Source organism: Neofelis nebulosa, chromosome 1 (genome assembly GCF_028018385.1).
Source record: "Neofelis nebulosa isolate mNeoNeb1 chromosome 1, mNeoNeb1.pri, whole genome shotgun sequence".
Classification (NCBI taxonomy): domain Eukaryota; kingdom Metazoa; phylum Chordata; class Mammalia; order Carnivora; family Felidae; genus Neofelis; species Neofelis nebulosa.
Window position 1 is genome coordinate 83,112,634 of NC_080782.1, and position 13,931 is coordinate 83,126,564.

The 13,931-nt window shown below is 35.6% G+C and overlaps 1 protein-coding gene across 20 annotated transcripts in view; it reads left to right on the forward strand.

The window, feature by feature from the left end:
* The window catches only part of MCTP1 (multiple C2 and transmembrane domain containing 1), a 535,749-nt gene that overhangs the window by 285,077 nt on the left and 236,741 nt on the right, over positions 1-13,931 (forward strand). For all 20 annotated transcript variants that reach the window (XM_058727403.1, XM_058706103.1, XM_058716425.1 and 17 more), the window contains one exon: positions 8,001-8,143. In XM_058727403.1, coding sequence (XP_058583386.1) covers positions 8,001-8,143 — 143 coding nt within the window. The remainder of the gene's footprint in view (positions 1-8,000; positions 8,144-13,931) is intronic.

Sequence of the window (13,931 nt, forward strand, 5' to 3'; positions counted from 1 at the left end):
CAATGGGGGTAAAGCCCTTTAGAAAAAATGACATCTAGGGCACTCCTGCACTGTGTTTCTCCTATATCACGGATTAATATATAATTTATATTCAAAATTAAAGCAATTTGTCTAAAGAAGTGTGAAAAAAAAAACATAAGTAACCACTGCCCTTCCATATTTTAGTTTACCTATACTTGCAGACGTTATCGAGAAGTTCCATGTAGATACCAGCTGTAATTTATGCCACATATGAAAAGGAATTGAGTAAGTTGTATTTATCCCAAATATAACATGTAGAATCTTTTCTCACATATCCTGAACTCTGCATTTACAAGAGAAAAGTAAGCCAGAAAATCACTCATAAAAATCAATAGCCTATTCTTGTCACTTACGCCTTCTCTCTACAGTGTGCCTTGAAGTGCCTTCTACTCTTCAAAGAAAGAAATATACTTAGTTCAGCCCTACGCTGTGTTACATCACAGTATTATTTTTAGTTCGTCTATGTGCTGTATCATGGTAACTTCATTAACCACAAATTTCAAAATCATTGGAATATTTATATTTCTCATTGTCAAAAAAGTTTACTCTTATTTTATTACAGTAGGCCATATGCTGTTAGAAACCTTTTGCATTTGAATTTTAATATTTTTAGTTATTTTCCCCTATGTAATATGTCACTCATAGGGCACTCCAAATCTCCAACAAAAAATGAAGCAGGAATGGGAGAGTTTAAGGAAATAATTTTAATACATAAATATATGTTTTGAAGGTGTTTAAGTCATTAGTGAAAAATAAATGTATATAAAGACATAACCTATTCTCTAAGTATGCTTGAACATTACCTTTACAGGCCTCTTTCAAGTGTGAAGAACCTTATTATACAATACACACTCTCTCTGTTGCATTTGGGCAACCTAGATGCTAGCTTTAAATATTTCTAGAAAAACCAGTACCTTCAGGAAAATCCACCTTAAATTCGAATTGTTTTTAACTGTCCACACTCAATACTTATGTCCACTTCTCTTTGTTGTCCTCTTTTACTCTTCTTTCTCTTCCTCTTCCTCTTCCTCCTCCTTCTCTTTCTCTCTCCTTACTTCCAATATGAGACTGAGTTTCAGTTTGGCATTATTTTTGATTAGGGGTCAGCATCATTGAATGACTCTAAATCCCCAAAACAGGAGTAGTTGTACATACAAGGTTTGGGATAAGAGATTTAAACTTGTTAACCAGGAGGCTCGTTAATTCTGAGGAGAAAAACCAGTATTTACACTGAAATATCATTAATGCTATTTTAAGGGAAAAGAGGCTGCCATCTTGTGTATGCTGTGTTGATTGCACACAAAAGTGGACCCATTCGGAGTTTAGTTCTGTGTTAGACTTAAATTACATTAAAGGCTAAATTATCACACAAAATGTCGAAGTGCTCATCAGTGACATGGCTCCAAATAAAATAAAATAAGATAAAGCATAGCATTGGGGCATGTATTCCTTCAGTACATGAGAAAACATTTTACATACCATCTAATTCTTCTTTTTGAGACAATTTTGATCCTAAGCTTCAGAAATAATTAATAATCCCTAGGACTAGATTAATCTAGAATTTTTAAAGCATAGAATTTATAATTATAAAATAAAAGAATTAATTTTTAGAAATAAATTCTGAAGTTAATGCTATCTGATAAAATGCATGTGGAAGAAAGGTTGCTCTTGACAATGACATTAATAAAAATAAAACCTGAATTCTATTTTAGAGCTAACTTATCCTGCTTTCTTCTTCCATACTTATTTCCCTGTTTTCATTTCATTAGCACCATAAAAAATGTTTTAATGAGGATCATGGCTTAGCTAATAACAGCAAAGCACAAATTGCTAGAAAATGCTTAAGAGCCAAGATGTGTGCAGTAGAGATGCCTTAATTTTGAATAGAGCCACATGCCTCACAACAATTTGATAAGTGTTAGTGCCATCTTGTGGTTGAATGCAATAATGCAACAAAGCAGCAGCACTATCAGGTGAATTTATTAATTTTTTGGTTTTTTGAACCAACAAACTAAATACATATATTTGGAAATAATTTTAATACATAAATAAAATATATTTATATATTTATTATAAATTATTTATTTATAGATGTAATAATAAAATTATATAATTATATATTTATTATTGTATAATTATTATATTATATAATTATATAATTATTATTATAACATATATATATAACATAATATATATAACCTGGTTATAACCAGGTTTCTGGTTATAACCACTAGAAAAGATTAACCACATGTTAGGAGCTTGGGAGTTTTATTAAAATAAAATAATTTGAGTTCACTGGATAGTCTGTTACACTAAAATAAATTCCAAAACATGTGGGAAATTCCTTATGTATGAAATATAATAAGGTACTATTTCCCAAATACAAATTAGGGATTGTGAGTCTGAAAAATGCACTCAAGAAAAATAGGCCCCATGGTCAAAGAACCCTGGAAAAATGCCACAGGTCATACCCCCTTCTTGGAGAGTCATGGTGCACATTCACTTATTTAAAGGCCATGGAAAATGAATCTATTTAATTTTGTTCTAAACCAGCATTTTCTAAGTATGCTTGTCCACAAAAATTCCTTTTTTAAAGAAGCATATAATGCCTATTAATAATCAATAAGTCATAACTTGCTAAAATAAAGTTAGAAAAACACCTTTAAACATAGAAGGTAGAAGTGTTAGACACAGGAGCAAACTTGGAAACCACAGTGAAAGTGGATTAAAGATTGTATCCATTGGCTGTGTATACTGCTGACTCAGGGTTTTGTGAACAATGTTAAGTAACAGCTTTGGAATATGAGAATCTTATTCTGAGATGTTAAACAATTACAACTGCACCAATGAGGTCAAAATGACTGAAGTGTTTTATAATTTTTCCAGAAGAGAGTGGGAAATATTTATTAGATGGAAATTAGCTCATTTTGACTAACCATTTTATTTTTAGAAATTTACTTAGAGGACGTAATAGGAAGGAAGTGTTGGGTATAAACTCAAGGGTACTCATTACAGCCTTAGTTGTACTTTTAAAATGTAAGTAACCTGTTTATCTACAGTCATAATTCTAGGTAAATGTGTTCACACATTTATCCAAGTAGATTATATCCTGTTATATATATAGTTATGTATATTTAAATAAATTGATATGAAAATCCAGGATATTCAGAAATTTATTTATCTACCAGTTATTGAGCATCAAGTACGTTTGAGACAATAATATTGTATTTCATTCATGTAAAATGATAAACATATGTGTTTGTACAGATATGGTCAAGAAACCAATTTTATAGGAAGAATATTTTTTAAGAAGAGTGTTAGATACAAATCTTTTACTGAACCTAAATAAAAAAATTAAAATTAAAAAAAAACAAAAACAAAAAACAATGTCTCCAGTCCCCTACGTTTGTATCACAAGGCAAAAGTCTTGAACTATTAAGTATTAAGGACTCTAAGTCACAAAGGTCCTCTATGTTAAGAACTTGAAAACAATTAGAAATTCCTTAAATAAACATGATATTAAAAAAATACTAAATTTTAATAGTAACATCAGAAGATTCTAAGTGATGGTTAGAAAGAGACATGCAGCAAATTTTACGTTGGGGAGTCAAAACAAAGCAGAGAAAGTCAGATGACTGACTCATCATGAGCGTGCATCTGGATTTGTTTTTCATGTACAGCATGTTTATGTTTGCTAACATATTTGCTATCTCTAATCCAGGTCACCCTGTGGGCAAAGCCACATGTTTATGAAATATTTTACCATCATAACATGTTTTCAGAGTCCGTCAAAACTGTCTCTCTTCTACCAATCCCTGTGATCTTTGTGCCTGTCACCATTCAAAAATCTGTCCCTCATCCCTAACTTAACCTGTAGACCTGCTTTTATTGGCTGGATTGTTATTTCCTCAGGCCATTGGATACATATTGTCTCAAGCAGCATCATCGATATGACACCAAGCATGAAAAATGTGTTTGGAGGTGGCCTCGACTTTACTCACCTGTTCTATGCTGTCGTTTCTTCAATGTAACTTCAAGACAGCGCTAGAAGTGATCTCACAGGCTTGTTGGGTGGTGTATTATATCTGATATAGTAAGTCGTCAGCACATGTTCCCTGGAGTGATGTAGATCCCCTTTTGTAATTTAACTTCTACTATGGACCTGAGGACGACCCAGCAGGATTCCCGAAACTGGGAATTTTGTCAGTTCACCTGTATGGCAGGTGAGGAAAATGTTTCTGGGAAAGGGCAAGAAACAGATTGTGTCTCAAAAGGATTTACTTTTGTGTGTATAGGCTTCTGTGCTGAATTACTAGTTTTGTCAGTCCTTTTACAGAATACCTGAACTAAATGGAGTGAGACCCAATTTAAAAACGCAAGGCCCAGTTTCTTGAAATCACTTTTCTCATAAAAGAGTTATTCTTACTTTTTGGACAAAAGAAAGAGAGCAGTGTTACATCCTGAAATGAGTGTTTGGTGATGATGTGCCGGAAAAAGTGCTATTTGACTGGTCTTCAGATGTGAGTTCTCGTGTGACTTGAAATGAGCCACTTGGCCTGTCCTGGTTTTCTCATCTGTAAAATGGAGACTCAATTGTAGGGTGGGTAAACAAATACTGAGTGTGAGCATTCTATAGACCAGAGGAGGCTGCTTGTCATTAGTAGCATTATTTATAGTATCTAATGATTATTCAACATCTTTCCAAAATTATTCCCTGATGGTACTTTAGAGAAAAGCAGGAAAATATGGATGTTTGGGACATAAGTAGAGGGAACATTGCATCTGAAAATCTAAGTTTGCTTTTATCCTGTTACTTCCTGGCTTACTCATTACATGACTGGGGGCAAGTCACACTGAATCTCAGATTGTTTCTTATCTTCAATATAGGTGGATAACGTCATCTTTTATCAACATCTCAGAGGATGCATTTAATAGTACTCTGTACACTGTAAATTGACTCAATAGTCATTAATCTATACCGCCACATCTATTTAACAAATATTTACTGAGTGCCTCCTCTGCTCCAGACACTGTGCCATGTGCTGGGGAAGAGTCTTGGCCTTTATGGGGGTCATAGCCAGTGGAAAAATGCACACAATAAGCAGTTAGACATACAAAGTAAACTGTAAGTAACATTCATAATGATTAGTGCTGTTAAGCAAAGAGCAAATGCCAAGGAAAAATAATAACAAAAATTAATTCAGATTGGGAGGTTGAGAAAGGTATCTCTGAGCAAGTTATATTTAAACTAAGACCAGGAGGAAAATACAATGCCAGCCAGACAAAAGGGGAAGAGAATGGGAGGGAGGGACTTTTCAAGCATAGAGTCTTGCTAGAATATGCAAAGACTGGAAGCAGGAAATAACTTCCAATGACAGGATAGCTGGAACGTGGTGAAGGGCCCAAAATGGAGTTGGAGACATGGCAAGTCCTGTCTACCATGTTACAGATTTTGGATTTTATTGTAGGTGTAATTGAAAGCTGTTGAGATGTGTTAGGCAAAGAAGGGGGAAGATTAGATTTGTATTTTTAAAAGCTCTGCCTGTCATCTAGTGAACTAATGGAGGGGGACACAGAAGGTGTGGAGAACCCAATTAGGAGGCTATTATTATAGTAGTACGGCAAAGAAATCATGGTAGCAGCTTAACTAGATTGGAGGCAGAGAAGATAGATAAGGTGAGTTTGGGGATTAATCGGACTTGGTGGTGTCCTGGATGCAATGCATGGAGAAGAAGGAGGTATTGAGAACAATTTCCAGGTGTCTTGCATAAGCAGTTGTCAAATGATGAAGTCATTACCTGACCCAACAAAGCCTGAGGGAGGAGCAGTTAGCAGGAGAGAGGATTAAGACTTAAGTGTTGGACATTGTTGATGATGGAATGTCTATTAGATATCCAAGTGGAATCAACAAAAGTCAAGAGGAACAGAGGTCTACCACCCACACCATTAAGTCAGTGATTCATTTAGTTAGTCATCGGATGTTTATTGAGGACCAACAATATGTCTGATTCTGTACTAAGTGCTGGCGATTTAAAACAAAACAAAACAGTGATCCAAATGGCTCTGATATTATGGAGCTCCTTATATTTTAGCAGGTAGCATAGTTACATAGATGAATTTGAAATCATGAGGGCATGACTGAGAAATTTCATATAGGTACGGAGATTTTAATATCCCTCCAAGTATGTGCTGCAAAACTCCCAATCCCCAGGGTCCTCAGCCCATAGTTGGGAACCACTGTGTTAAAAGTAGCAATTTTAAACTTTTTGGTTACACTGACTCCCTTAAAGAATGCATTATAACAGGTTACCATATAATAGCCTGCATTTACATTTATAAATATTTTTAAAGTTTGTATCATTTTGATAAAATCTAACTGTCGAAATGGGAATTTCACAATAGGAAATTGGGATCATTATTTCATTATACCCAGGCCTAGGCATACAAAAAGCTGGACATTAAAGTTACTTCAGGAATGTGGAGAGTTTTGAGAAAACCCCCAAATGATTAAATAAGAAAAGCCAAATTCTACAAGTCAGTCCTTATTTTGAGCACAGATATTTATGTGTCATTGCAGTGAGGGGAGGTGTTGAGAGGGGATGCTGGTAGTAAGCTTAAGGATATCAGCGTACTTGTAATGTCTAACATCTATATCATGCTTCACAGTTTACTGAGCCCCACTTATATTTTTCTTTAAATCATATAGACCAAAGTTATCAAGTGTAGCTTCAGTTTAGACAAAACAGAAAGAATTAAACAAAATCTTATCATAACGGAGTTAGGCCTTGTATAAAGAACTATTTCCTGAGGATGAAGATTGTCACACTGGAATGATTTACTTGGGGATGTCTCTGATTCACCTTCCCTAGGAGGCATAGACTCACCTTCTCTAATAGCATGGACTCATTAGATCCATTGGCCTCATTCATCAGTCACAATGAGAAATGGTATGATATATATAGAAGCATGTCAAAGCCCTTCCCCCATCCCTGTGTAGTAGAAAAATCACAGGCATTAGAGTCAAACAAGCTTGGTTGGAATTTTAACTTCATCTCCTGTTAGCTGTGTATCCATGAGCAACTTACTTAACAGCTCTGATTTTCTTTTTTCTTTTTTTTTAACATTTATTTATTATTGAGAAACAGAGACAGAGCATGAGCATGAGAGGGGCAGAGAGAGGGGGAGACACAGAATCTGAAGCAGGCTTCAAGCTCTGAGCTGTCCGCACAGAGCCCGACGCGGGGCACAAACCCACGAACTGCGAGATCATGACCTGAGCTGAAGTCGGACGCTTAACCACCTGGAGCCACCCGGGCACCCCTAGCTCTGATTTTCTTTATTATCATAGGGAGCTTTGGAGGTGTGCAGGTTTAATATGAAGTTGGCAGATGATTTAATAAGCAGTTGTCCCCTTCCCCCAATGCCTTACTCTGAGACCTCCAACCTTTCCTAGCATTCTAAAATTGAAAATTCTGAGCAAGAGAGAATGTGGGACCAAAGATGAATTTAAAGTCTAGTTTGTGACTCACCTTTCCTTAAGCCCATCACACTAGTATAAAGTTTGAGCAGCATATTTAAGTCTAAAACTAGTCAGGTCAAGATGCTGGATCATCTTTTTGTAGTTGACCAGATGATACCAAGAGAAATGTCAGATTCATCTCTGTCATTTATAATATGAATTAAATTGACATATGCAGCATGCAATAGAGGTTTTTAAATATCAGGACAGGGTTACCATGTAAAGATCAGAAAAAAAATAATTACCATTATTATTATTACTTAGATTTAATAGTATTATATACTGTCCCTTTAAAATTTAAGGAGAATTTTAGGAAAAAAACCTTAACCTTTATTTTCCCATGTGATAAGCTTTATTTAACTTTTATTCCTTTAAATACTTCCTTATGTTTAAATGAGCTATTCTCTTGCTTCCAACGAAAGGCATGATTAACATGAATCAATCTGTATCTCTTTAACAGGGACAAGTGATCCATACGTGAAGTTTAAAATTGGAGGAAAAGAAGTTTTTAGAAGTAAAATAATACACAAGAACCTCAATCCCATATGGGAGGAGAAAGCTTGCATTCTTGTTGAGCATCTTAGGGAACCGTTGTATATAAAGGTGAGCCAGTTATTTGTTTTTCCCTAATGCAATGACATAAAACTCGCTGTTTGATGGTTTTCTATCATGTATCCTTGTCTGATGGGATTTTTCACGAGAGATAAATTCTGCTGTGCACAACTCTAACCTGTTGATGGTGTGACAGAAACAAAATAGAGGGGAGGGGAAGCGTGGGAGCATTTTTCTTCAGGACAGTTCTATCGCCAGTCACGTAGGAGGATTATGGACTCCATCTTCTCCTGTTTGGCGAAGTTAAATGATTTAGCACACTCTGGGAATATATATAAACAAGTCTCCATAAAATCTAGCAAGAAAGAAAGTTTACACAGAACCTAGTCTTTTTGTCCAAGAATTATATCAGGGGATCTACCATTACTGGTTGCAAACAAAATATTTTCCTTGAAAGATGAGAAGGATAAAGATATCCAAAAATGGAAAGAAAAAAAAAGTGTTTCCTCTCACTTGATGTAGTTTTGTTTTTTGTTTTTTGGGGTTTTTTTTGTTTGTTTTTTTAAGAACGTAAGGAGATTCCTTGTTTTGTTTTTTAAATTTTTTCAAATGTTTGTTTTGGAGAAAGAGAGAGAGACAGAGTACAAGCAGGGGAGGGGCAGAGAGAGAGGGAGACACAGAATCTGAAGCAGATTCCAGGCTCTGAGCTGTCAGCACAGAGCCTAACGCTGGGCTCAAACTCACAAACCATGAGATCATGACCTGAGCTGGAGTCAGACGCTTAACTGACTGAGCCACCCAGGCGCCCCAGGAAATTTATTTTATTTTCCTACCTAACTTCTCTTTAATCCATGTCTCCAGATACTTTTTCTGTATCTAATTCATATTTGTAGACACTCTTTGCGGTTCCTGTGTTCTGACTATCCACTCAGTGACCAAACCTTTTTCTATTTTTACCATAATAACCACATTTTGCAACTGGCACTTGAGCCAAAAATCTCATATAATCACTCTTTGAGCAACCTCTAGGCATCCTCATTCCCATCAACTCTTCATTTATATTGCCTCCATTTGTTTCTCTTCTACACAGAAAGGGGGAAAAAAAAGTAATGAGGCTTTTATTAAAATAAGAGCAGAACTGACTGGTCTGAAGGTAGTGAATTACCTCAGTTGAATGTTCACAGTCAGGTACAGATCCAACTCCTTATTCCGCTCTTTCTCATTACTGCACTTGATTAGTCTTAAAATAACCATAGTAGAACAGTTTTTAAGATTGTTGAGAAGAGAATCTTCTAAGGACATAGTTGGTAAATTTCTAGAAGTCATTATAGGAGAATAGATCCATATTTGCATAAGAAACAGTCTCAGAGCACCTGGGTGGCTCAGTGGGTAAAGTGACCCACTCTTGATTTCAGCTCAGGTCATGATCTCACAGTTCATGGGTTCCAGCCCCACATTGGGCTCCGTGCTGATAGTGGGGAGACTGCTTGGGATTCTCTCTGTCTCCCTCTCTCTCTGCCCCTTCAGTGCTCTCTCTCTCTCTCAAAATAAATAAATAAACTTCTAAAATTTTTAATTAAAAAAAATAAAAGAAATACTCTCGAGTGGACATTGGCTAAAGAAAATCAATTAAATAGAATTCATGAACTGTCTTTTAACATGTAATGAGTGACAGCATAAGAATTATTAATGTGCCAATATTCATGGCCAACCTTCCTCCCACCAAAGGGAAGATCTTCAGAGTTGGAGATGCTTTTCGTCCCTCCTCTCCACTTCTGGAGAGAAAGAAATATCTACGTGAGAAAAAAGGGAGTGACTTTATAATAAAGAACTGAGATAGAAGTTATAAAAGGAATTAAAAATACATATAAATGGTATGTAAAGGAAATTTTATTTCTAGGGAGGTTTGGAAGAGATGAGTTGGGGTAGCTGTGGCCATGGGGATGATGGACAGGAGAGGAAAGCGGGGGTTACTAAGGATTGAACTGAACCATTTGGATCTTGTTTAAGGTCCCTTATGAGAAAAATCATGGAAGGAACAAGATTTATTCTTTATTACTTTTACTGTGTATCTGTTTCTTTAATGGGATATTACTCCACAACAGAACCATGTGGATCTCCAGGCTTTCAAAGGATTAAGAAATAAACTTCTCAAAATTACAGTTAATTTCTTTTGCTATTCTCTTGAGCTTAAGAATGAATATTCATCTCTGTAGAAATCTAAATGTCAAAATGGATATTTGGAAAGGAATATCACAATAGGCTCAAAAATAAACAAAAATCTGTAGTACACAGAAAAAAAAGTGGTGGCAAAATTTTTTGTTTTGGTTTGGGAGAGAATATGTCCACACATATACTTGTGCCATTAGAGACAGTGATACTACATACAGGCCCAAAGCCTTGGTTAACAACCACCGTATAAGCCCAAAGCTAGGAGAGAGACCCCAAAAATTGTTTTTGTTTTTTTTGTTTATTTACCACGTTGAGTTTTCAAAGTACGGCATCATGTAGCCACGACTTAACTTGTACTAACAGAAAAAGATACATAATGAATTATAAAATATTTGTCACTTTCGTACATTTCTACCTAAGAAAAATGATTAAGTAGAAATTATACTGGTCTTCCGTGTACAAACATAAAATGACAATATTTTTATGTAATACTTATGCTTCTAAATATGCTTTCGTATTTTTCATTTGATTTTTGTTTTCTATGAAATGCATAGGGCATCTTTTGAAAAAAGTCTCTAATTTTTTGCTTTCTTTTTTTCACTTTTTATGTTATCTGCTTTTTGCCTAACCTTGCATACACAGAGACCTAAATCAAAAACACTGGTGGAAATTTTTTAAGAATTTCATGAACATTGCTTTATTTTCATTGTCTCTCCATAGCCATGTGTGATTGACTGACTTGATTTTGATATGATGCCCATATCCTATGTACTGGGAGATTAATCTTCCCTGAAAGATTTCTTAGGGACTAACTGATTCTGTACTGACAGGCAATATGAAAATGCATCCATGTACTAGATGGTTAGAAAATACTGTCTACAACCCTCCTGTCTGTAGTTAAAGGAAAAAGAAGCTTATATGTGCCCTGTAATCTGATTTCTATCAATGTAAAGGTTACCAAGGGAAACAAAATTCACTTCTGAGCTAAGATTATAAAATCACATTAAAGTTGCAGTGCTTATACCATTTCTAGCAAAAACAGATTTTTCCCTCCAAAAATCTTGGAACTGTCATTTAAAAAAAATTAGACACAAAATAAAAAATAACATACATTCCAATTGGTTAGAATTCCTATAGCTTTTAATTTTAATAAGACTATTCCTTCAGTTCCAAATGACTTTACAGTAAGGGCAGATAAAAACAAGTCTATAGGAATGGACTTGAAATATACTTATAAGGTCGTAGTAGAAGCTGGGGGTTTAAATGCAGTAGTTTTAACTGAGACAAGAGCCACTGGAACCTGGTCGGTAGCCACAGGGATGCCTGCTCAGGCACACATCTTAGATAAGAGGGTAAATTCAGCATCCATTTCAGCTGAATTGAATTAAATTTTCAATTTTCATTTCACTGACACTATTATTCAAGTTACACAGTGAACACCCAGAGTTATAGTGGAAAAGAGAGAAGTAATATAAAGGGGAAATGGTTGTATAAATTGCTGCTTGTTTGGCCTAATCACAGGCTAAAAATCTGGGTATTAGATTGGAGTGCTTTTCTAACTAATAGAAAGGTTTTGATAATTAGGAAGGCGATTCTGTTTAGGATCAGATTACTGTGTCTAAGACTGTCATTTTACCAAAGTTGACATTTCCTTAAATAACTCATATATATCCAGGCTTAAGATTTAAAATTGATGGAATGCCTGGGAGGCTCAGTTGGTTAAGTGTCTGACTTCAGCTCAGGTATGATCTCACAGTTTGTGAGTTCAAGCCCTATGACTGGCTCTGTGTTGACAGCTCAGAGCCTGGAGCCTGCTTTGGATTCTCTCTCTCTCTCTCTCTCTCTCTCTCTCTCTCTCTCTCTGTCTCTCTCAAAAATAAACATTAAATTTTTTTTAAAAGATTTAAAATTGAAACATTCTTCAGCATGGTTCAAGTTAAGCACCATATTGCTATCTTATGCCAAATTATTTCTGAGTAGGTTTTAAGGGCCCTAAATGAATGTCATATACCAATGATAGTCAACCCTGGCTGTACATCAGAATTACCATGAAGCTGCTTTTTGTTTTTGTTTTTGTTTTGTGTGTGTGTGTGTGTATGTGTGTGTAAGAATCCAGATTTCAAGTGTCTTCCCTACAGACTTTGATTTAGGGCCGTATGGTAGAGTCCAATCTTCTGTACTTTTGAAACACAATAGGTTATTCTGATGCACTGCTTGGGTAGGGAGGGAGCTATTTTTCTAGACTTATAAATGGAAACACCTGAGTAATTGGAAGAAAACGTTTCCAACCCTAAACCGCGCAGCATCCAAACCAAATTATTCCAAAGTTAGATGCTTGTGTCATCTTAGATGTTTTGTGTGGTTCAAAAGTACTTCCTAAATGCATGAATCAAGAATCTCAACTATTTTAGCAACAACAACAAAAATCAATAGCAAAACAAAACAAGGAAACAAAAAAATGTGACTGTACTTGCTTTTGGTTTTTGGGCAAAGAACATAGGAGGTTACTGAGTCTTGGGAAGATAGAATCTCTGGTCACATTTTCACTATAATAATAACTACCATTTCTTGAGCACCATGCGAGGCACAAGGCCTACTTTATCTCATGTAATCCTCAAAATACCTGACAAATGACTTTCCTCATCCCCATTACATAGGTGAGTGAGACTTAGAGAGATTTAGGGTTTCCTATGTCCACCCAGTAATTATGCAACATAACTTGTATTTTCTACTAAAGATGACTAATTGCAATGGCCCCAGTTAGGTTTTCTTTTTTCTTTGCGTTACAATGTCAGTCCTACGATTTTGAGTTTAATTATTCTTGTATAGTGAAACGGTTATTTTGAAGCTGCCTGAGTATGAAAATGAGTCATGGACATATTTTCTTCATAGAATCTTAGATCCTGGGTCACATTACGTGATCTGGGTCCTGTTCCATATCCTATTCCCATTATGCATCTTTATTCAAAGGCCACTCTCTCTGATTGTTCTCTGAAACATCTTATAAATAGCAGTTCCCATCACTCCCATACCCTGAGATATTTTTCCCCATGGCACTTATCACTACCTGTCATGCATTCATTTATTATCTGCAGCTCCCCTATATGTAAGCCCCAAGAAATCAGAAACTTCGTTCTGTTCACTGCTGTATTTCCAGTGCCTAGAACAATACTTGGCACATTGTAGATGCTAAACAAATATTTCTCACGTAACTGAATGAATAAATATATGAATCATTTGAACTGGCAATTGAAAACTCCACTGAAGTCATAATTACCTTTGGGCATTCCAGTCATTTGAGCTAACAAATTCCCATTTGTGGGAGCTGAGCTTTCTGTTACTGATTTCCAAGAGCATTTTAGCTGGTGTACTCCCTGATGCAATTTTTCAGGGGAGGCAATTAAATCAAGATGCTAAATAAATTCATTTATTAGAATAAAACATTTTTTGTTCTAAACTCACGTGAGAATGAAGAGAGATGTTATGGAAACCAAGCAACTTTTATCTAATGTTATCTAAGGTTTCCACCTCTCCCAGGAGATGTGTGAAGGCAAGCATCCCATCTAACCTGTTCACATGTGAATTCACAGTGCTTCCCTCACAGTGAGTACCCAACTCGTATTTGCTAAATTTAAATGTGTTCTATTCTGAACAGAGTATCTTGCAC